Source organism: Oxyura jamaicensis, chromosome 2 (assembly GCF_011077185.1).
Source record: "Oxyura jamaicensis isolate SHBP4307 breed ruddy duck chromosome 2, BPBGC_Ojam_1.0, whole genome shotgun sequence".
Taxonomy (NCBI): Eukaryota; Metazoa; Chordata; class Aves; order Anseriformes; family Anatidae; genus Oxyura; species Oxyura jamaicensis.
Window position 1 is genome coordinate 142430263 of NC_048894.1, and position 26153 is coordinate 142456415.

The following is a 26153-nucleotide window of genomic DNA, read 5'->3' on the forward strand; positions in this document are numbered from 1 at the left end:
CACATTTATTTTTTAATGTGATTATAAGTATATTGCTATCTTTCCAACTATTTATTTAACATATAAACTCCTAGCCACTTGCCTGAATTTTAATTCTCTAAAGTACATTAACATTCATGTCCTTCATTTAAAAACAAAACAAAACAGTCATTACAAAAACAAACAAACAAAAAAAAACAGTTGTATAAAAAAAACTCTAAGACTATCACTTCTTAGTTTTGTACCCCTTGATATTTAAATTCTGTGTTTCAAAGGCCTGAGAATATCCAGAATGCTATCAGAACCAGCTTCATCTGGATCAGTTTTTAAAAGTCTGTTAATCCACAAGCTTTTTTTATGATCAGTGTCATAAACATTTGAATTAAAATTAACTAAGCTGCTCATAATGTTATTTTTCTCCATACACCATACTGCAAAACTTTTGAAGTCTCAAAAAGTATTAGAGAGAGGAAAAGCACTTAGTAATGTTTTGGGTTTGGGAAAAGGCAATACAGTAGACATTAATACATAATATACTCAAATTTCTGGAGAAGTTTTTTTTTTTTTTTTAATTTATAACACAATTATCAACTATGCTTGCAACCCAGAGTTTAAATGTTCAGGAACTCCTAGGGTAAATTTCTGCTGAGAGTTTTTTTATTTTTTCTTTTTTTTTTTCACTGTGAAAGTTTTATTTTAGGTACACTTCCTGATCTTGATTGTGTCATCATGACCTGAGTTACAGAGAAAACAAGTCACTTGGGGAAGATTACTAGCTCCATAAGAACCAATTGGAAAGGTTGGGTTTCTTAAATCTAATTCTTTTATCATAGCCAAAGGTGAACATGTCACAATAATTCTCTTTAATTAAAATTTGTTCCAAGGCCATGATTAATAAACCTGATAGAAATGTTGCTCAACAGACAGACATGATAAAAAAAGCTGAAGAAACTACTCCTGCTCCACAGAAGTAGGTCATATGCATCACTCATTGCTGTTTTGCTAGATCAAGTGCTTAGATATTGCCAACGTGTAAAAGCAAAACACAATATAGCAAACCAAATACAACACCAAAAAGCAATAACCAAAATTTCCAGGACAGCAGATAATAAATGCAGCCATCTATAAGAGATATAGATGAGATAAGAACTCTGAAAAGTTCATCTAAATTCTGTTGATAATTAGTTGAAACTGGCATCTTTAAAAAACAATTAATGAGCTTAATGAAAGACATCAGCTTTAGAATGAGGCTGGCCAAATCAGGTCAGGAAAGCTCAGGCCTTCACCTATGGTAAAAGGAACAGAACTCCCCTTCAGACATCAATGTCTTAAACAATTGTGACTAAGGGAGAAGAATCTGACGCATAATCAATTATTTAATATTAATATCAATTATTTATTCAATCATTTATTCAATTATTTAATCAAGTATTTAATATTAATTTGGTAATCATTGTTTTCCAAAATTAAAATATAAGAAGTAAGTCTTGTCTAAGTCATTTTCTGTTTTTTATTTCCGCAAGTATTTCCACTTCTTATCAACTCATGTTTGTTGTTTTGTTTATTTATTTATTTTTCTGTAAATAATGCAGGTTTTGAATTGTTCAGAGATGAAATCTAAAAAAGTCCTCCAGCTACATAGGCAGCAGAACAGATTAGATTTCATTCACAATGATTCCATCTATGGAAATAATTACTACAGTTACTTTAGGTAGGATTTTCTATTTAATCTGCATTAAATTGAAAGCGGCTGTACTGTGTCCTATATAATTAGATATACCATCTTAGTCTTCATCAGATATCCCTGATGGCAGTTGATTTTATTACTTTGCCACATATCAGAATTCATTTTGTTCTCTATTATTTTTGACAGAGGGTGAAGTCTGGACATAGAGAAAGAAGAAGATATTTAATGGATTTAATAAAGGCGAAACAAAACTCTAATTTTCAGTGCATGGCCACTGTCTTTTTTTTAACATGTACATGAATTAGAAATGATAAATTCACTAGGAAAGAAAAATCAAGTAACAAAATAAAGAAAAAATATTATCAGTAAAACTAATAATTAGAGCATATGCATAGATAGGTACAAAATCAGTGGACAATATTCACCCATTTCCATCATGCTATTTGAAAATTTGAAGCTGAAATCAGGAAACTGCAAGAAATGTGACCTGGGATGCTTTTAGTTCCCTTTTCTGTAAAGGGCTGAAATAACCTGCAAAGAACTACTACTTTATGTGTACATTTATTATTATTATTACATATAACATATAATATATTATTGTATAGTTGGCTTGGTTTCTCTGTAGCTGAAGTTATATACAGTGCCAATGTCAGGATTTTTAGGCTGTAATCAAGCCTTCAACTCACCCGTACAATTCGTGGTTGATGTACAAATGAACCAAAAGTAAGAAATTACTCTAAGTCCTGTGGCCCTCTGGAGTGCTATTCCTTGCAAAAGGACCGACAATTTGAGATATAAAAGCAAAGTTTTGTTTTCATATTATTGGCTGCCAAAGATTCTCACACATTTTTCTTCTCCAAGTAAAACGCATCATTTGATTATCATAATATGTGGTCAGTCATTCCAACTTAGATGGTAAATTTTACTGCTGCCCTCAGTTGCACTATATAGGCAGCTATGCCAGAACCTACAGGCAGAATTTGGTTGTTGTACAGATATAGCAAATAAATAAATAAACATAAATCCTGTAATACAGAAGCAGGGCAAACAGAACATAAACAGCATTTTATTTTATTTTCATTTTGTCTTCTTTTGTTACAGCTTTATCTGGCATATTTTTCCACTAAAATATCAAATATCACTATCCCAGCTCACTGAAGGTTCATTGTTCTAACATTGTCCTATCAAACCATCTGTCATTGTTACTAACATGAATAGAATTCATCCCTAGTTACCTTTATAAAGATTCCAGTTAGGCATATCTTAAATAAACCACCTATTATAAAAAGAAGATTGCTTTGCACACAGACTATATTTATGTTGCTACTTCGCTACTGTATTCAAAACCCTTATTTGATACATCTCAATTACTACCCAAAATTCTTCACGCAATCTAAACCATATTGTGCTCGTGGAAATGACAAGAAGGGGATACCAGCTCAAAGCCTGCTTCTCACACAAAGAGAAGATAAGCAAAAACTATGCTTGTGAACAAGCTGGTAAAAAGAGCGTTGTCATTAACTTTATATGTCAGCATCTCTACTTTCATTTTTGTATGTATGTTCAAATACAGGCTGGAGATAAAACTGTAAAGTAAAATGATAAGGAGAACGGAAGCCGAAACATAAGATGAGAAACATTTTACAGACTCCTTCTAGCTCACTATCCTCTTTCTTTTACAAGCCTGTTTCTGTGGGAGCCTATAAGCTTGATCAGATACCTCCAGACATCACAGCTCCTCTGCCATTCATACAAACAGATAATAGAAAATAAAAATACAATGTTCCTGTCAGCCCTGGAGTCAAAGACCTGGGACTCCTTACGCTTGAAAACTGAAAGGGCCTGCACAGTTCCTCCTTCACAATTTAAAAAATGTCTTATCAGTTTTGCTGCTGTTCTGCTGTTGTACCCAGCAGAAATGCTGACAAGAAGCATTTTTAATTCAAAGCTTTTAGTCAATTGTTCACAGCAGAGAAGTGACCTAGAATCCTCTAGATTTTCTATGTCAGACAAACTGTCAGTTAAAGACCCTGGAGAGATTATTTTTAAAATATCACTGTTTCTGAAAGGAAGTACCTTTCTGAAAGGAAGCATCCTGGGTCCCACCTTGTCTACACAGACTAGGGTGCAGATGGGTGGGGGGCAGAGGAGGTGTAGAAGGAGGAAAGAGAGAAGAAGTCGTCATGATTTGAGAATAAAAAGCAAAATCTCAGTAATGACTGAGAGACTCAAAAAAACTGTTACTGCATGCATGAAACTTCACAATACCCTTTGTATAGAGTTAGGTATAAAACTTCAAACTTGTCTTTTAGTTATTCTTCCAAGAAAAGAAAAGAAAAATCTTCCAAAATCTTTGTCAGATTAACAATTAAAACCTTGACTGATGTTTTCTGTGTCCTTTTGAGTCCTTTCTGAGTCCTTTGTCCAGTCTTGCAATTTTTTTTTGGCTTCAGTAGTGACTTTCTCACAGGGACTTTAATGTCTATTTTATTTTCTTGGTTTAAATTTTTCATGTCACTATAATCAAGTTGGGGTTGATCTGCTGGAGGGTGGGAAGAACCTGGACAGGATGGGTCAATGGGCAGAGGCCAATGGGATGAGGTTCAACATGGCTAAGTTCCAGGTCCTACACTTTGGCTACAACAACCCCATATAGCGCTACAGACTTGGGGGAGAGTGGCTGGAAACCTGTGGAGAGGAAAAGGATCTGGGGGTGCTGACTGATGCTTGCCTGAACATGAGCCAGCAGTGTGCCCTGGTGGCCAAGAGGGCCAACGGCGTCCTGGTTTTTATCAGGAATTGTGTAGCCAGCAGGACCCCAGGGAGGTGATCATTTCTATGTACTCTGCTCTGGTGAGGCCGCAGCTTGAGTACTGTGTTCAGTTTTGGGCCCCTAGCTACAAGAAGGACATCGAGGTCTTGGAACATGACCAGAGAAGGGCTATGAAGCTGGTGCAGGGCCTGGAACACAAGTCCTGTGAAGAGTGGTTGAGGGAACTGGGATTGTTTAGTTTGGAGGAGGCTCAGGGTAGACCTTATTGCTCTCTACAACTAACTGAAAGGAAGCTGTGGGAAGCTGGGGGTTGGCCTCTTCTCACATATAATTAGTGATAGGAATAGAGGGATTGGCCTCAAGTTGCACCAGGGGAGGTTAAGGTTGGAAATTAGGAGACATTTCTTAGACAGAGTGGTCAGGCATTGGAACGGGTTGCCCAGGGAGGTGGTAGAGTCACCGTCCCTGTCCCTGGCGGTGTTCAAGGAAAATTTGGACCTGGTGCTTAGGGACATGGTTTAGTGGGTGACGTTGGTAGTAGGGTGATGATTGGACCAGATAATCTTGAAGGTCTTTTCCAACCTTAACGATTCTATGAACAGCAAAAAGCTTTACTGGAAATCACCACCAGAGATCCTTATCAAAAGTTCATATCTATAATGTTGTGGGTGAAATCAGACCCAGCCAGTAATCGGATCTCTTTAATAGGGCCTGGGACTCTACAAATTCTCACTCTTCCCCTTGATCCTTCTATGAGAAGCCAGGGTTCTTCAAGGACCTGGATAATAGTAGGAAATTTGATTTCAATAAATAAAACCATGCAAAAAAAGAAATATAACCTGTAGATCATAAAAGTATACAGCAGAATCAAATTATAAATGTAAGTAATTCAATTATATGTAAGTATATGTAAGTAATTCAATTATATAACTCCATCTCTCTTACTATGAATTGTCACACTGTATTTGCTGTTTCTGTTTTCCTTAGTTGATTTTAATCCTAATAGGTCAAAATTGTTCAACATTACTATTTTAAGGAAATATTTTTAAGATGGGCAAAAATAGTTATTTACAATATAGTAGATTTTGTACAGTTCAGTAATTTAAATATATATATATGTATAAACCAGAAACTTTCTTAAGTTTTCTTACTGATACAATCTAAATATTTAAAATATAGACATGGCTTAATTTTTTAGCTGTAATGCTACTCTGATCTTATAAATTAAACTTTTTCTCTCATAGACTTTTACCTGCCTATTTTTAAAGTACCTTGAGTATTTTACAGTAAACTCAGAAGAACAGACTCAAAATCATATTATTGCAAAAAATACTTTAATATCAAATTTGTGGATGAGACAATAATATTATCAATTTAAAACCAAAATTAAAAATCAAACAAATAAACCCACAAACAACTAAACAGAAGAGTATTTAACTGGATGGTACAAAAATGCTGAGAAATAAAGTGAATTTTATAGCTTGTTTGAATTATCACCTGGGGAAGAAAAAAAAAAAAAAAAAAGAGAGAGAGATTGAATTGCAATATGTGAAGTTAATACTTAACTGTCCAGGCAAGTGTAACAGTTGCAACAATCTAGTTTGAGAGATACACACTACAGCTGGTAGGTAGTTAACTAATAGGTACACATAGTCTACACCTTGAGTAAGTACCCAGCTTGAATTTCGCTAAATCTGCAGTCAGGGTAGCAATCTAAAATTTTGGTCTTTTTTTCAGAAAAGAAACACTAGAAGGAGTTTTCTATCCAATACAAGGAATTTCCAACCAGATGACTGGTGTCTTTTTTTTGGATTACAAAGCTATTACATTGGGTTCTTCTACAAGATATGAGCAATTATTTTTATATTTCCATACTTCACTGTAGGATTGAACCTAATTCAAAATATGTTACCTAATTAAGATTTAGATTCCTTTTTTTCTATTTCAGAATTTAAACATATCAACCTAATAGTTTATTTATTTTCCCTAAAATCCATAGATTTCTTTCAACCCCATTATCTTTTCAGCACTTTTTAAAATTCACAATAATTTAATTTTCTTTAATTTCTCAAATTTTCTTGAGGTCTCAGTGCAATGACAAATGTCTTGCCATCTGAGGCTATTAGACAGAACAAGATGCTGTTTCCTTTTTAATTTTTCAGTCTTTCTGACAATATTTTTATTATTCTTGTTCAGCTTGTGAAATCACACTCTTAGAAATTAGATCTCTTTATAAGTACAGTAGATTTTACAGTGACAGTGCTATGAGTTTCAGAGACTATCTTACTTGAAACATACTAATGACAATATAAGTTTGGATCCAGGTAAATAACAGAATGTCGGATCCATTACTAAATAAAAGGAGAGAAAAAAAAATACAATCTTTAAAATGATAAAATGATGGCTAATTCATACAATATACTAGAGAGTTTGTTTTGATTTGCTTTGTTTCTTTCTAAATGCTTCTGCTTAACCAAGTGACTGTTAGCAGATGAATAAGCTCTGCTAATAACCTCTCAATGATTCATTGGAGTAAGTAGACAAACACTTACCAGAAAAGTGAAAAGAATGTGCCATCTATTTAAGCAGTTAAAATTCCACAGGGTAAAGGTAAAGCTGTTTAAACAAAATAAGGCACAAGTCCTTTATTCATAGCAATAATCACTTAACCGTATTTATGTTTTTTAGAGGTGCTTGTTGGACAGAAAATTTAGCAGACAATATGCTAATAGTTCTCTGTATTAAGTTAACTCAGCTTTAATTAATATAATTTAATTAATTTAATTGCTAATGCTGCTCCAGGAGGAATGAACTTTCAAGCAGGTATTCTGTAGTGGAAATGTAGTTTAGGTATTTAATCTGTTTTTATAAACTTGAAGTAGAAATACACTCTCTCAGCCCTTTGTCCTGTGTATGCTGTGCAGCACCTGAAAACCTTTTAGGAACAGGAGACATTTTACATTTCTTTGTAAAATGACATGCAAATTAATGACACTTTAAAAATATCTAAAATATTAGATTTCATTAGATTTCACTTAATTTCATTTCACTAGATGATAAAGTGGAACAGTTACACTTTTAAAAAGGAAAGTCACAATCAATATTTTGAGTTTTGCTTGTACTCAGTATCTATTGCATTAACTTCCGAAAATGGCTAAAAAAATTTTACCATAGAGCAAGTATATTCTAATGGAGTGGAATACAACACATTTTTGTGTTTAGGATTATGCATACTACAAACAAAAGAATTCTTGGCATTAAAATATATATATATATATATTTCCAAATTTTAGCTTTAACCACCATTTTTTTTCTACTTTTTATACTATAAATCATAAATAAAAAAAGACTTCTTATTTGAACTCAGTATTACTTATATTTTGGAAATTAATAGTAATCAACTAAGTATAATAACTTAGTTACAAATCTACTATTTCAAATTATAATAGTGGTCATTGCATTTTTATTTATATTGTTAATATTATATTTTTATTGTTAAAATGGTATGATTGCAATTAGCAATATTCATTAAAACAATGTTAGTTAGAAAGTCATTTGGGCTTTGCATATCTTAAAAGACATAGAGGAAAATAATATTTAATTTGTTGGATTTGTCCTTTTTTTCCTTCTTGCTCAAGGTCTATGAACAGAACTGATTTATATAATTTTTATATAATTAATTTATTCTCTAAGCCAAAAAAAAAAGAAACAATGGATCAGATGAACTGTAATGACATCCTAATTTTGATCAGGAATGGAGAAATACATACTTAGGTCAGATCTGTAGACATAACACTAAGTCCACAACAAAAACAAGCACATTCTGGGAATAATAAGCTTCCTAGCTTCAGACATTCAAAGAACTGGACAAATTCAGAAATATGCCAAAATGTAGTCTTGCCTTCATTGCAAAAAGGCCAAAGTAATGAGAAAAATCAACAAGCAAATAATGTGAAATGTTCAGATAAATTAGTTGCAGGTAGGAGTATGTAAGAGTCTCTGACTTGTCCTAATGGTCTGAAACAGTTGCAGCCTTTTATCAGTCCCACCAGTCAAAAATCCCAGGTGCCCTGTGGAGTCAATGTGGTGTTCATCTGTTCGTAAGGCAACAACAGATGTCACCTGAAGGCAGGAACATTGATAATGCCATGTGTACCTATCTTTTCCACCATGTCACCTGCACTTATGTGACAATATAGCCCTTTAAACTGATGAAAATTTCTGTGGTGGCAAGGGTTAAAAAATGCAAAGACTATAATTTCATGTCATACACTCTGTCAAAGATGATTAAAAAAAAAAGAAGAAATGGTACAAGTGCGGCTAAGTGTGGCTTACCTGTAAGCTTACACGTGCTATTTGCTTATGCTTGCTTTATAAACAGTATTGAGGAAAGGAGTGCGATCATAGAATCATAGAAACAGAATCATTTAGATTAGAAAAGACCTCTAAGATCATCTAGTCCAACATTTAAAATTCCAGAGGCAGTACTCTGGAATTTTTATTTCTGTTTATTTCTGTTCTTTCCTATATAGGAAGTCTACAAGGACAAAGTAAGATATCGACATCAGCACTGTAACTGTGTACTGCAAGCTTTGTGAATCATGTAAGAGGATTTATAAACTGACGTAGTAGTCTTTAAAAATGTTACCTGCAAGATAGTGTACTTGGCTGGAATACGGGATGAGCTGATGAAATAACAATTAAAAGTGATTTTAAATAATCTAGCATGAAAGTGTTCCAATTCCAGGGAATAAGGCAGTATTTCTTTCATTTGCATTTGTGACACAAGTAGTATAGGAGGAAAAGACTGATTCATATAATGATCAGCATAAATTAAGGACCTGCTATCTATTTAATAAATGAACCTGAATGGAATTCTGGCAGATAGATACAGGAGAAAGACAAAACAAAACAAACAAACAACAACAACAAAGAATCTTTTAGAAGGGAGTAGTGAAACATAATCTGAAATAATTTACAAGGGAAAGACAACCTTAAAATAGGAAGGATTGGGGACTGAAAGGAGACCTAAATTTCATGGGAAACGGTAGCAGCCTAGGGAGAAAAAAAAAAAAAAAAAAAAAAAAAAGCACAAGTTATATGTTACGATTGTAACTTCTTAAATTAAGAAGTTGTACCTATAGTTGTAACTACAACTTTTGTAACTATTTCCAATCTGAAATGTATATGTAATCTTTGGGATATATTTTCTTTTTTAATTTATCATTTCAAGTCTGTATAGTGATCATACTGGTTTCAAGTAAATATATACATTATTGTATAACAACACTGTATAATAGTTTCATCAAAAACCCAAATCCAAATATGACAAACCTGTTCTTTGCAACCCAAAACAAGCTTGGGAATCCAAGACATTATGACGTCTTTTCTTCTAAAATGGGAGAGCCAGTTTTGTGCATTCAGTAAATCTGCCTGCAGGCATTACACAATAGCAAGGACAGACAAGTGGTAAAACAGGACTGTTATAATCTCTTATTGTCACTCTGCATTACACATTTTGCATCAAGATGCAGTTTGGTAAATGTTTTAAATTAAGGCAAAAGAGCAATGTTTTTTCATGCTATCAGCCATGTGTTTCTCATGCATGCCTTAGGTTGTTGTTAGCATTTTTGAGCCATACAGAAAGCTGAATCAGAGAAAACGATGGGGATACAAGTGGAGGAAATGCAATATGTTTTCAACCATACTAATTCCCTAATCTGGCTATCTGCATTGCTTTGTGAATGCTGCAGCAACCAAAGAGGGAGTGGGAAAGGGATATGTGTCTGGGGTCCAGACTAAGCCAGCAGCATTTCAAAAGCAACAATATAATTTTATCCTAAAAGTCACATAAGTACTGCTTATTCAATTCCTTAACCTGCTCTCTAGTTCTGGTTTCATCTTACCAAACTGGTGGTTGCCTCTCTGAAAAAATTCTCTAAAACAGTGCATATTTGTCTTGACCCATTTGTCAAAATTTAAATTTATTGCCCACAAACACCAATGTGCCAGTGTTTTTGTGCCAGTTTGCAATTAAAGCCAAGTCTGCTTTAAGAACACTTTGCTTCTTTCTTAATTTCTGTTATCATCTTCCAAGAGCTTCTTCCTCTTTTGATTTACTTTGTCCAATTAACTCCTTGGTTCTTCCCAACTTTTCTTGGGTTTATGGACATCATTGGTATTTATACTGTACTTTAAAATCTATTTAATAGTATATAAATAAATATATTTAATTGAAGGTTTCAGAAAAAAAAAGGATCCTTTCAAGGAAATGCTAATTCTTGGAAAAGTTCAAGGTGTAAAGAGCCTGTATTTCAATACACCTCAACAATATGTAAATTTTGAATGTATTTTAGATGTGACTAGCAGAATTATGGATAAAAGTAGAAAAATTTTCTTAAGACACTTCATGCCCAGAATAACACGGTCTTATTGCTTGCTATAAGAGCTCTCATGACATGCACAAAATTGAGCAATGTTCCACTGTAAATAAAGATGACATAACATGCTGTTATTTTACACTACTTGTCTATAAACATCTTACTCTTGTCATCTGTCTACTTACTTAGTAAACTAGAGAGACAGGACACTTAAAGGAATATGTGTACAGCAGAGGCTTTCATTTCTATATCACCAGTTCAGACCCAGTCATGCTCACGTTGAAAGGAGCATTTTCTTATGCTGTGGTTTCAAATCATTTCTCAGATGATACATATCTTTATCACAAAATCAGCTCCACTAAGTGCATCAGTGTTGATTATCTCTTTAGGGAGACTGGAAATTGAATGTTGCAAGTGACAATGATACCTTGTCCTGAAAGAACTAAGAACACACATGCCTTGGAGGCATATTAACAGGAGAGTAAGGGAAAAGTAGCATATGTGCTAAATTAAACTGAAAAGGAAGGAAACAAAAGAAGGAAGGAAGGAAGGAAACAAAAGAAGAAAGGAAACGAAGGAAGGAAACAAAGAAGGAAGGAAACAAGGAAACAAGGAAGGAAACAAGGAAGGAAACAAGGAAGGAAACAAGGAAGGAAACAAGGAAACAAGGAAACAAGGAAAGGAAGGAAAGAAGGAAGGAAGGAAGGAAGGAATCTTTGTCATCTTTGTGATCTTAATGTTTCGATTTCTTAATTTCTTCTTTACCTAACTTTAATAAATACATAGGGAAGTGTCCTAGCATTTTTGTTTGTATTTGTTTGCCTGTTTTTATAGAAGCATTAGTATTAATTTCTGATATCAAGTCTGTTCACTTTCTATATACTTAAAGTACTGATTTGTAGCAGGTTAGCATGAAGCTAGAGAATGTAAGATGAAAACTGAAAGCAAAGAAGCTATAAGAATTATGCACCAAACTTGTTTTGGTATTTTTAAATTTAATAATTTAATTGCCATTATATTCATATTTTCTAAAAATGCTTTGAAAATGAACTGATATTTTTAGATTATGTAATCTTCTAGTTCTTTACAGCAAAAAAAAAATAATAAAAAAAATGTATCCATAATTCATTATCATTTTTCTTTAGGATTAAGTTCTTTATTAAGAAAAAAAAAAAGGAAGCTTTGGACTTTGAAACATTTTAAATATAGAGCCTCATTTTAAAAAAAGAAGTTTTACAATCATGTCAATATATTGGGACAACTTTTCCAGTAACACCTAAGCATGAATCTTAGATTAAGAAACTTAGCTAATTTGTTTTAGCTGTGACATGCAATTTATGGTCCATGAGATTTTAGAGGCCTAATGTCAATAGTGCAACAAAGGAGTATTGCTTTTTCTGCCTGTTCATGTAGGGAAGTTCAACAGAAAAGCAGAATTACTGCATGAGAATGTATCTTCCAACAAGAAGACTTGTATTCATTTGTAGATGCATTTGCTTTCAACAGAATCACAGAATAGTCTAGGTTGGAAGAGACCTCCAAGATCACCAAGACCAACCTCTGACCTAATGCTAACAAGTCCTCCACTAAGCCATATCCCTAAGCTCTATATCTAAATGTCTTTTAAAGACCTCCAGGGATGGTGACTCAACCACTTCCCTGGGCAGCCTATTCCAGTGACTAACAACCCGTTCGGTAAAGAAGTTCTTCCTAATATCCAACCTAAACCTCCCCTGGCGCAACTGTAGCCCATTCCCCCTCGTCCTGTCACCAGGCACGTGGGAGAATAGACCAATCCCCACCTCGCTACAGCCTCCCTTCAGGTACCTGTAGAGTGCAATAAGGTTGCCCCTGAGCCTCCTCTTCTCCAGACTAAACAGTCCCAGCTCCCTCAGCTGCTCCTCCTAAGACTTGTTCTCCAGACCCCTCACCAGCTTCGTAGCCTTTCTCTGGACTCGCTCAAGCACCTCCATGTCCTTCTTGTAGGGAGGGGCCCAAAACTGAACACAGTACTCGAGGTGTGGCCTCACCAGAGCTGAGTACAGGGGGACAATCACTTCCCTGGACCTGCTGGCCACGCTGTTTCTTATACAAGCCAGGATGCTGCTGGCCTTCTTGGCTGCCTGAGCACACTGCTGGCTCATATTCAGCCGACTATCAACCACTGCTCCCAGGTCCTTCTCTGCCAGGCAGCTTTCTAACCACTCATCTCCCAGCCTGTAGCGCTGTTTGGGTCGTTGTGCCTCAGGTGCAGGACCCGGCACTTGGCCTTGAACTTCATACCATTGGCCTCGGCCCATTGGTCCAGCCTCTCCAGGTCTTCCTGCAGAGCCTTCATACCCTCGAGCAGATCGACACACGCACCTAACTTGGTGTCGTCTGCAAACTTACTGAGGGTGCACTCGATCCCCTCATCCAGATCATCGATGAAGATGTTAAAGAGGACTGGCCCCAGTACCGAGCCCTGGGGGACTCCACTAGTGACCGGCCTCCAACTGGATTTGACTCCATTCACCACAACTCTCTGGGCCCGGCCATCCAGCCAGCTCTTAACCCAACAAAGCGTATGCCAGTCCACGCCATGAGCAGCCAGTTTCCTGAGGAGAATGCTGTGGGGAATGGTGTCAAATGCCTTACTGAAGTCAAGGTAGACCACGTCCACAGCCTTTCCCTCATCCACTAAGCGTGTCACCTTGTCATAGAAGGAGATCATGTTCGTCAAGCAGGACCTGCCCTTCATAAACCGATGCTGACTGGGCCTGATCGCCTGCTTGCCCTTCAACTGCCACATGATGATGCTCAAGATAATCTGCTCCATGAGCTTCCCTGGCACTGAGGTCAAACTAACAGGCCTACAGTTCCCTGGGTCTACCCTCCGGCCCTTCTTGTAGATGGGCGTCACATTTGCTAGCCGCCAGTCGAGTGGGACCTCCACTGATAGCCAGGACTGCCAATAAATAATGGAAAGTGGCTTGGCCAGCATCTCCGCCAGTTCTCTCAGTACCCTCAGGTGGATCCCATCCGGCCCCATCGACTTGCGTACATCCAAATGCTGTAGCAGGTCACCAACCATTTCCTCGTGAATTGTGGGGGACACATTTTGCTCCCCATCCCCTTCCACCAGCTCAGGGTGCTGGGCGTCCAGAGAACAACTGGTTTTGCTGCTATAGACTGAGGCAAAGAAGACGTTAAGCACTTTCAGTCATTTTCACTTTTTTATATTTTTTTTGAAATTGCAAGACATCCAGTTCCTTGAACAAGGCATCTAATCTACTTCACAGAGTTATTCCACTCATTCTCAAAGTTGTCTAAATTTACAAAGAAGTTTGCTTGAATGGTGTTATTGGCTAGTGAGCAATCTTCTCTTAATAACTGATTTTGAAAAAGCATACATATTAGAAACAAAACAAACCACCAAAAATCCAAACCCACCAAACAACTCCCAGCAAATTCTATTTCATTTTCAACAGGCAGAGAACTGTAGTATTTAGTAAGTAATTACTTCTCTCTTGTTAAAAAAAGTGTCATTATAATCACAGCAAAATGATAATGTTATAATGGTATTGTTCTGGATAACATCAGTGACTGACACAACCAGGTGCTTAATTACAAACCTAAAAAAAAAAAATAATCACTTATTTCCAGGCATGTTACAGGTTCCATAATTTCTATTAAGCTTAGTGGGAGCTGCAGAATGTTCAACAGTAAGAAAATTTTGTTGTGTATCTAAATGTTCAAATCTGAACTATACATTTAACTCATATGAAAAACTAGCAAACTTTGAAAATCTGTTAAGATGAAAAAACGGGTCTGTTCTTGGACCAGAGTTCTATATTATTGAAATGCATGTTCTCACTGTGAACAAACCTCTCCATCTGTAGAGTTTCCTACTGGCTTTTGGACAGTGTGTCAGACTGTACACTGAACACACTGAACCTGTTCTTGCAGAACCATGTATATTATTGATACATTAGTTCTATAAAAGCTAGTACAAATCAAAGCCAAAATTCTATCAAAAAAAACCAACCAAACAAACAAAAAAACAGGTTGAAAGATTGCGCCATACAGCCTTTAAGATAAGAGTCACTTATCAGTAGTTTAATTTTTATAAACACTATGGGTATTTCAAAGTGTGCTATTGTGCATTACTGCTTCAAAATTTCATTGAATTGCAATTTAAGAAAAGTGTGAAGGAAGAAACTGCTTATAAACATGGAGATGCATTTAATTTGATACTTTAATGAACACTGCATTAGTTCCTAAAGAATACTGTTTCAGCTTTATTGGATTACAGTTATCTCTGCTTCCCTAGACATGGGATCAAAATGTGAATCTTAAATTAGATTGTCTTCAGATTTGTTTTTGTCTGTGTATTGTATTTATCCTGTAGCTCATTAATATAAGTTCACAAAGGAAACATCAGAATCTCTTGGTAAATGTCTCTAAAGACTTGTAGTGTACATATATATATATATTGTTCATGAAAAATGACATTGAATATATAGGAAAAGAATAAAGTAAGGCTGACAGATAATTAAGATTTAAAATTAATTACTGTCTCAATTAAATTTTGATATGAATAGGTTGACAAATATGGCTTATTTAACAACATTATTCTTAAAAGAAAGAAATTAAACAAAACACTGAAATATTACTTTTTTTTTTCCAGACAAGGGGAGAGAGTTTTTTTTTTTTTTTTTTTTTTTTTTTCAGTAATTAAGTATTACGTAAGGCAGAAGAAATGATAGATTGCTCATTGTTTTTTAATGCTCCAATAATGAGGTTTTGCAGACATTATAACTAACAAATTTATTTCCATCCGTTATGCTTGGAACAAAACTATGCACAGTTCTCCGTGTGGCTCTTTAATCAATTAACCTCTTATTTATTTATCAATTTTTAGGATTTAGAAAAGAAAACGTAGTACCCAACTGGCAACAAGTAAGGTCAAATGCATAGTTATGGTAGAATAAAATACTGTCAATAATCAAGTGCATTTATATGATCTTTTTAACTACAAATGATGCATTATCTTGTAAATACAAAAAATATAAAAAGGAAGAGAAGTTGTATTTTGCTGATTTTTTTTCCATATTGTTTCTAAAATACAACTGTAAACTCTTGTCTGCAGGAACAATCTTTAACTTTGCTTTTGCATACTGTTATTAAAGTGACACAAAAGCCATACAGAGCCTTTGAGATGTACTAATGGTTAGATACATACTCCTGCATAGCACACCCCCCCTTATTCCAAGCCAGATCTACAGTCCTGTAAAGTTGGTTTCTTTCCTGATGCCCAGACAGTAATTTCTCAGAGCAAGAGCTGTTTGTTTAGCTTCACAAATGCGGCCTCATGCTTTTCACCAATGGATAATAACATGGCCAAGAGAAGCCTTAAGGAGATCTAAAATTTCTAAGGTATTTTGAGGGTTAGAGTAAAGGGAATTATCTCAGTCCTTCTGGTTAGGAGAAGAGCTCTGGCTATGACCAAGCAAATGAAACCAAACAATGCCTAGATTATTAGTGTTATCTTCCAGGGTCTGGCTCCCTTAATCATGGTACCTCATATAAAGATGAAAGAGGACAGCTGGAAGGTGAGGCACTGGAGTTGCTCTTTATGTGAGACAGCAACTGGAATGCATGGAGCTCTGCCTAAGGGTGGATGAAGAGTGAGTGGTAAGGATTAAAGGATTTAAGGATTTTCAGCCAGTACCACAGCTGATACTGTTGTGGGTGTTTGCTACAGGCCACCTGATCAGGAAGAAGAGGTAGATGAAGCCTTCTTCAGACAGTTGGAAGTAACCTCTCAGTTACAAGCCCTGGTTCTCAGGGGGGTCATCAACCACACTGATACCTGCTGGGAAGACCACACAGCTAGGCACCAACAGTCCAGGAGGTTCCTGCAGTGTATTGATGACAACTTTTTGACACGGGTGGTGGAGAAGCCAACAAGGAGAGATGTTCTGCTGGACCTTCTGTTAGCAAATGAGGAAAGTCTAGTAGGAGATGTGAGGGTCAAGGACAACCTTGGATGCAGTGACTATGATATGGTGTAATTCAGGATCTGGCAAGGAGGAAACTGGGCAAAAAGTAGGATTGCAGCCCTGGACTTCAGGGCAGCAAACTTTGGACTCTTCAGGGGTCTACTTGGAAGAATCCATGGGTTAAGGCCCTAGAAGGAAGAGGAGTCCAAGACTTCACTTCCTTCAAAGCTCAAGATTGTTGCATCCCTATGAGTAAGAAGGCTGGTGAAGCTCATACAGAAGAAGGAAGAAGAATGAAGTTTACAGCATGTGTAAAAAGAGACAGGCCACTTGGGAGGAATATAAGGATTTTGTCATAGTATGCAGGGATGCAACAAGGAAGGCCAAGAACCATTTGGAATTAAATCTGGCAAGGGACGTCAAGGACAACAAGAAGAGCTTCTTCAAATGCATCAATAGAAAAAGGAAGACTGGGGAAAATGTTGGCCCACTACTGAATGGGGTAGGTGCCCTTGTGACAAAGGATACAGAGAAGGCAGAACTGCTCAATGCCTTTTTTGCTTCAGTGTTTATTGCTATGGTCAGCCCTCAGGAATCTCAGATCCTGAAGGCAAGACAAGTCCAGAGAAAGGAGGACTTTCCCTTAGTTGAAGAGGATTGGACCATAGATCATTTAAGCAAAACTGACATTCACAATTCCATGGGCCCTGATGGAATACACCCATGTGTGGCTGATGTTATTGCTAGGCCACTCTCCACCATCTTTGAAAGGTCGCGAAGAAAAGGAGAGGTGTCTGAGGATGGGAAGAAAGCCAATGTCATGTCAGTCTTCAAAAAGGGAAAAGAAGGAGGACCCAGGCAACCAAAGGCCAGTCAGATTCACCTCCATCCCTGGAAAGGTGATGGAACAGCTCATCCAAGTATGTGGAGGATAAGATGGTGATCAGGAGATTCAGAGGTCCCTTCCAGCCTCGGCCATTCTGTGATTCTGTGATTGTGTCTCTGTGTGCATTTGTTTTCCCTTTTACTTATTTATTATCCCCTTTTGTATTGAAAGGATCACTGAATGGATAATCTTAAAGGTGCAGACACTCTCACCTTTTAAATTTCCTTACAAAGAAGAAATGACTGGCTGTGTGGACAACGTAAGTGAAAGTAGTTGATTTAGCATAACTTGACTTTAGTAAGGCTTTTGGTATAATCTTACATTGCATTCTCAATTGGCAGATGACACAGTGTAGGCAGGATGAACATTACTGATCATTATGAGCATAAAAGAAATTGAAATAACCCATTAGTCAGCATTAGGGCCCATACTGTCCAGCACCTTTATGAACAGTCTGGGTGACTCAATGTACTGTTAGGAAATTTGCAGATAAGCGTGAACCATGGAGAAATGCCAAATGACAGTTTAAACCACAATGAACTGGAGGAATGAACCAACAGAAACCTCATAAAGTTCAATAAGAAAAAGAAAAAAGTCTGGCATGGAGTGAAGTAACTTCATACATGGATGGGAAACTGACTGCTTGAAATTCAGCAGATGCAGACACAGAAGGCTCAGAGAAGAAGCCTGCAGCAACATGAATGGCAGTTAAAAAGAAGTCAGTGGATACAGATAGCAACATGAGAATTTCAGACTGGATGTCAAGAAAAGCTTTTTTGCCAGGACAGTAGTGCAACATAAGAACACTTCTTGAAGACATCAAGGAAACATCTTCCTCAATCGCTTTCAAGATACAACTAAAGATAGTCACAGCTAACCTGATTTACCAGCAACAAAATGTTTTGGCTTAAAGCAATTTGGGCAACATGACTGAACGAGATATTGGTCATTTTTTCTGTGATTCTATGAAAAGAATGCACTAGACAACAAAATAAAATGGTCTCAGACTGAGATATGACTGCAAAAAGGGGCAAATGTAATATTCAAGTGCTTATAATTACTTCTCTTTACAGCATAGAAAACATTTAGGATTCATGACACTCACAAAATGATAAAAACACAAAAGAATAACACAAAATAATTTATAATCTGGAACAAAATATTTTATGTTAAGACTTAAAAAGCTCATATTAAAGAAAAAGAATGCTCTGAAGTATATGACTTTATTGCAGTACTTAGGAACCTAATATAAGAACAAACAGATGCTAATATCAAGGGTCCTGTAATCTAGGAGATAAAAGCAGAACAAGAGCCAGTGACTAGAAGTTCAAAAACAAAGTTTTAATTCTAAGTGTGGCAGAGTAATCAATGAAATCAAAGAAAGTGATAGCTTCTCCAAGACCTTGATGTTTTTAATGGCTGAGTTTGTCTCCAGAAGTTATTCTTTAGCCAAATCCTAATTAGTGGTTGCAGTATCAAGAGAATTGGGTGAAATGAAATTTCAAAAAGAGATAAACCCTTTTGTGCAACAGCATTACAAGTATGTCTGGCGTTTAGGCTTAGCATGGTAGTACTGAGGCAATGATGTATTGCAACATGCAGGCTATACTGGAAGAAGTAAGTATTTTTCCAGACATCATATATTTTATTTAGTGACAATGTTGGACCTGGGAGCAGTGGTTGATAGTCGGCTGAATATGAGCCAGCAGTGTGCTCAGGCAGCCAAGAAGGCCAGCAGCATCCTGGCTTGTATAAGAAACAGCGTGGCCAGCAGGTCCAGGGAAGTGATTGTCCCCCTGTACTCAGCTCTGGTGAGGCCACACCTCGAGTACTGTGTTCAGTTTTGGGCCCCTCCCTACAAGAAGGACATGGAGGTGCTTGAGCGAGTCCAGAGAAAGGCTACGAAGCTGGTGAGGGGTCTGGAGAACAAGTCTTAGGAGGAGCAGCTGAGGGAGCTGGGACTGTTTAGTCTGGAGAAGAGGAGGCTCAGGGGCAACCTTATTGCACTCTACAGGTACCTGAAGGGAGGCTGTAGCGAGGTGGGGATTGGTCTATTCTCCCACGTGCCTGGTGACAGGACGAGGGGGAATGGGCTACAGTTGCGCCAGGGGAGGTTTAGGTTGGATATTAGGAAGAACTTCTTTACCGAACGGGTTGTTAGTCACTGGAATAGGCTGCCCAGGGAAGTGGTTGAGTCACCATCCCTGGAGGTCTTTAAAAGACATTTAGATATAGAGCTTAGGGATATGGCTTAGTGGAGGACTTGTTAGCATTAGGTCAGAGGTTGGTCTTGGTGATCTTGGAGGTCTCTTCCAACCTAGACTATTCTGTGATTCTGTGATTATCAACCATATGATCAAAAGCAGATAATCTGCAACTTTAATTCTCAAAATCTTTGTGACATGAACTAAGAGTATATTTTATAGCTTTCTATTTATCTAGTTATTCTATCTATAAATTTTGCTCATGATTTGATAACTCTATTTACTAAATTAATGTTAAAATATTGTAACTTTCTCTTTACCTTCACTGTACCAGAAGAGTGCAGAACTCTATGCAGAACGTAGTTTCCTGAACTATGACCTTCTTGAAGAGTGGTACAGAAATGTCAGAGTTTATTAAGTTTCTTTTGTGTTTCCCTGAACATCCAAGATCCAAGAACTTTTTTTTTTTTTTTTTTTTTCATCACATCATCACATGCTGTGGGTAGTGTCTGATCAGGCACTGTTGAGGTATTTTCTGTTTGTTAGTATTCCCAGACCAGAAGGATATATTAGATAACTTTCTGTGACTACATAGAAAATGTGACAGATACTCAGGCAAAAGGAAGAAGCTCTACGACTATTTTTTTTCTCCCCTTGCTTTTCATCAATTCGAATGGGAGTAAATATCCAGAATTTAGATTTCCTTCTTATGTTCATTATGTTTCATTTTTGAAAACAGGAGTTTCCATGGTGAATATATATGTTTAGGTAATTTAAACCATCTCTTTTGCGTGTGTATATTTTTGGACTTTTCTTTAAGAAACAGTAAGAAAATGTAATTTAATTCAATTTTTATTAAGGGCTTGCTGAAACAATCTTTTCACAGACAGCAGAAACACCCAAAATAGCTGTGGCAAAATCTGAACAAGAAAAGAAAAAAGAAGAAAAAAATAATCCTATAGTATCTGTCAGATAGTAAGTCTGGTGACAATTTTACAGCTTAAAGTCTGTGGCTTTTACAACACTAACCTAGCAACCACTTTTTGAGTGTACCTTTTACAGATACCACTCCAACATTAAGCAATAATTCAATACCAGTCCTTTTTTTTTTTTTTTTTTTTTTTTTTGATATGAAGTTAATTGTGATGTTGTTTGCTTAATACAGTTAATACCTTGTGTGAGATTTAGATTATCTGTAGCCACATTTCTGAATTCTGGTATGCAGGAGAGCTAAAAATAGATTATCCTATTTGTTCACATTTTCTAGCTCTGTACAAACTGCCAAAATTATTTTTAGCATGCACATCCTGGCAGTTTAAGTCCCAATAATATTTCTGATATACATACTTCAATAATCCTGTATATCAGCTACTTTTTTTTTTTTTTTTCCTGAGTATTTCTGAAATGAATGCATGATTGGTCCCTAAAAGTCACTAACTGAAAACTCTGTTCTGTTAATAAACACCATCTGCTCCCTATTTTCCTGCCTCTCTTTCCCAACATCAATGAAGATGAGATAAATCTTGACATTTGTAACATTGCTCTCAAAACCCCCAAAAAACATTTCAGCAAGATTGCTGAGTTCCTACAGTGCCACTCCAGTGAAAACATCGAGACCATTTCATTATTTATAGTGTCTAATAATCCAGTGTTATAATTCAGCTTTAAATAAGAAGTGTAGACATTCAAAAAAATCAAATTATATTTCATAACACTATTATAAATAATTATAAATTATTACATCCAGGACATTCAGAGTTTTCAGTATATGAATAATCCATAAATGACGTTCTTTTTTCTTGCTCATAATCCATAGAATAGCACAAAAATGCCTATCATATTTACATTGAATAACGACTGCCATAAATGTTATCAGTAAAATTGTTATTGAAGTCAAGGATTTTTAACTATGCCAGATACCTGTTTAATAGCTGTAAAATAACCCAGTAAGTACAAAAATAATCACTGTTCAAAGCAGGACTACATTCACTGAATCCCCTTGTTGTGTGGTCCAAGCTACTGTGTTGCTTTCTTTCTTAGCAGCTGTATATCCCACCCCAGTCACAATGAATAAAGCTTCTTTATATCTCAGGACAACAGGAAATGGAAAAGTGCATCTCAAACTCTTGTGTTTAAAAAACAAAATAATGCTACTGAAAATAACAAAAAAAAAGAAGAACTACACTGTGACTTGATTAAATGATCAAATAAGGGATTAATTATAGCATTTTTCCTTTATGTATCACTGCCCACACATGTTACACAAACCCTGGAAGCTACTATAAAAAAAAAAAGAGATGACAGAAACTTTTCAATAAACAAATAAACAAAAACAACAATAACTAAAACAAACAAACAAAAAGGCAGAGAAACAGAGAATCAGCAGACTTGTAATTCCCTCATCCCTCACTCCAGCCAGCAAAGCTATATCATCAGGCAGTGATGAAATGAATAAGAATAAAAAGCACTCTGCTGGAAATTATTGTAGATCAAGTATCTTTCTTAAATCTCCTTATTTTTTCATTGTATTTCATCATTTTCTACTGTCATTGTAAGGGAGATATTTTTCATTTCAGTAATCTGTTTCAGTTCTATCTCATTAAATCCTTTCCCCCACCTTAGGGGTGTTATGCTATATAGGTATATTTCTCATATGCATTCTTTCTCAAATAGTAGAGAAAATTAACATAAAGAAGTATATGCACAATGGTACCAAAGCTAACCCTAATTTGGCATGGAGAAAGAAAAGACAGAAGAAGGGAAGATAAAGACTGAGTCTTATGGTATTGAGAGTAAAAGGCCAGAGTGGGTATTTCTGTGGTCTGTTGGGTATAATTTGACTTGATCTGATTCCAGGGGCTTATGTCAGTCCATTCCTATCTACTCGATGATATATTTTCAAATGTTTCCACAAATATTTTTATTGTTCTCCTATGCCAAGAAAGTCCACAGTAGACGTATATGTCTCACAGACTCTGTCAGATACTCTGGAGTTTTTTACTGAGTTTCAGCTCACCTGAAAATATATCAAGGATGATAGTAGGTCAGAGAAAGAGATGTTGGCAGACCTTTTTACTTTTATTTATTTTTAAGATAATGACAAATAATACACTCCATTTAATCATATGCCTATGTCCAAACATTTCAAAGAAAAGTATTTTAAATAATCACTGATTGTGAAACATACGTTCCTTCTTTTTCAAATCACTTTACACCTGGATTTGAGCTGTTTAGGTATATGTCTGTACCGCTCACCCTGTCCTCTCATGCTATCTCTGTCTATAATTTTGCTTTATTGCAATGATGGGTTGCTAATCATTTCTATCTTAGGATTCAAATTACATATCCATAATGAAGCACTTATGTATGGGTCTGATATTTAGGGGTACTAAGTATGCAGATGTTTCATCGGGAAGCTAACAAGGAGCTACTGGGCAATCAAAATTGTTAAAAATTGGGTACCAGGTAGAACCAGATCTGGAAACGTTGATTGCAGAGTTATACACGTTCACAAAGAGTACAAGAACAGAAATAGAGATTGATCTGATGTGATTATCATTTAAATACATCAATTTTCTCACGTTAAGAAATGAGGCATGAGATGAATATAAACTAATGAGTTTTCATAGTATCACTGAATGTAGCTGCCTTAATGCAGCTCTCAAAGAAGTAGTTCTGGCCTCCTAAATAGGAGATTCCAGAGAACTAGAACTTTGGAGTCTAGCCTAATTGATTCTGGTATTTCAGATTTTACAGAATAAACCCAAGATTCAAACAAACAAACAAACAAACAAAAAAACCATGAGTATCAAATTAAAGGTAACATTTATGTTTTGTTCTAAAAGACTGGTTTCTGTGATTGAAGGTACTATTTACTCACACTTCTCAGTGATTTTAGGAACTAGATTCCTATTAATGAGTATGATATTTTAGCCTGGAAATGAACTATCTGAGGAGTTAGTAATCTGTGAAGCCAATGTTGATCTTGCATTTTAGGTTTAATCATTCTCTGTCATAACTGAAATACATAGTACCCTTTCTGCTAGCATTGGTAGTGTAAGACCCTTTCGTATGCAATATATGAGGATACCAGATGATACTATATATAGTAAATTTAAATTTCTTGATTTATGAAAACAAATCAATCATAAAAAATGCTACATATTTTCCTATTATGCATAAGAGAAGGATGTACCACATTTTGCAAAGTAAAAATTCCATAGTAATTACACAGTATTTTACAGCAGTTTTGTAATCACACTGCTGGAGAGCAAAGTTATTGAACACTTGAAAAATAAACAAACTACAAATTAGCTGTAATCCAGCCAAAACCAGTTGTTACACACAGAGCCAATGCCTATTTTTTATATTACCCCCTTCCTTGTATGCAAGCCAGAAAAAACAAAAAAAAAAAAAGAAAGAAAAAAAAGAAAAAAAAGAATATGTAATTTCCTCATTTATTTTCTAAAATAATTCAAATGATAAGAAAGGTCTGAAAATTATTTTGTATTTTTCATTTCATATCTTAACGTAAGTGTATATAGGTGGGAATTTCTGTGTGAAGTAGCATTCTAATACATTATAGCTGAAAGTAGGCTGTCTATTGCTATGACGTTTTAATTCAGACTCAGTATTTGCTGCTTTATTTCTATGGCAGCCCTTCATGTGCATTACCAGTTTTTGGATATTTTCCTAGATATCAAAGTGTGATTCAGCTATATATGTTCTGAAAGATTAGTTCTGTGTTGCTGATGGACTGAGTAGGGTACAACTACAGCCTCGGAGATTTCTAGGATGTTTACTATAGCTCCTAGCTTGCCAACAGATACATTTAACAGAAGCAAAAAGATTAACTGTCCTTACATTAATAGAAAAATAAAAAGACAAAGAAAAAGGAAAAAAGAAAAAGAGAAAAAGAGAGAAAACAATAGTTTTTGTTTATATCATGTAAATATAAATTAGAATTTATATTCTCAGTGCCAAGAAAATTATTATAAAAATGGATGGATCATGTATTCCAACTCTTCAAATATGACTTAAGTGAGCTTGATTATAAACAAGATCTTTCCTGGAACACACATACAACATTATGAACTTCTAGACTTCAGGAATGCATCTGAAATCTCACTTGCTTTAGGGTCTGTGTGAAATTGGCAGACAATTACCAAAACCACAATAGTGAGGTAGCTTCACAGTAGTTCAGAGAACTGAGTCAGCATTTCTTCTATGCAAAATCATGAAACTGCAGATAAAAATTTAACTATCTAATGAAATTCAGGAGTAACAAGCAATGTCTTGACACAAATTTGGATGACCATATCTTTGAAAGACTAGAAAGATTATGAATTCCTTTTCAGAATTAAAAAAATTGGCATTATTAAAGTAAATGTCATAAAAGATTTTTTTTCTGAGTGGGACTGCAGACAGTTTTATTTTTTTTTTGGTTTTAGATGGGAGTCATACAATTTGAATGACTGAAATAAAAGCAAAAGTAACTTCGATAAGGTTTGTATGTGTGTTTGCACAACAAGGACATTTAATATTATTACGTATAGACATCAGAGAAAAAATCCAAATTGTTTTGTTAAGCATGTCTTACCTTCATAGTAAACTTTGAACCCATGAGCACTAACAGCAAAGTCACTTGTCAAGCGCAGCGAAAATACAGATTTTGTACTTGTCACAGGTGGAGGAAGATGAAATCCTGTTAACCTACAAAATAATAAAAAAAATAACACTCATGGTTAATTGTCTTAAAAATAAAACTGTGTTACAGCTTGCTGTATACCTTGCTGTGAATACATTGCTGTTTCATCATTGAAAGGGCAGCCAACTTAAAAGTATATGTTTTTTATTACTTGAGAAAATTATTTTTATATGATAGTTTAAGATATCAGTATAAAATTTGAGGTGCTTTCATGGACACTGAGTCAGGTAAGGTACACTGGTTTGAGAAAATGTGTGTAGTAGGGATGATTGTATGATATAGAAACTGGACTTTAAAAAGTGTCAAGAATATCAGCGGAAGAAAAAAAATAAAACAGCCAATTTGCACTGTTTAGGGTTATGTTCAAATTTCTATTGCATTATTTATTTTATAAGGACTTGTCTTAAAAGTTATAGTGGATGAATTTTCTGCTGCAGTATAATGGATCATGGTTCATAAAGAAATCTCCCTTGAAGTGAATTACAGGGTTGCTAGGGAGTTGAGGGTTTGGTGGAGTGGTTTCGTTTGCTTGTTTGTTGTTTTGTTTTGTTTT

The 26153-nt window shown here is 35.6% G+C and overlaps 1 protein-coding gene across 1 annotated transcript in view; it reads right to left on the minus strand.

Moving 5' to 3' along the window:
- The window catches only part of CSMD3 (CUB and Sushi multiple domains 3), a 629782-nt gene that overhangs the window by 494600 nt on the left and 109029 nt on the right, over nt 1-26153 (minus strand). The window contains exon 3 of the mRNA XM_035317227.1: nt 25493-25605. Within this exon, the coding sequence (XP_035173118.1) occupies nt 25493-25605 (113 nt within the window). The remainder of the gene's footprint in view (nt 1-25492; nt 25606-26153) is intronic.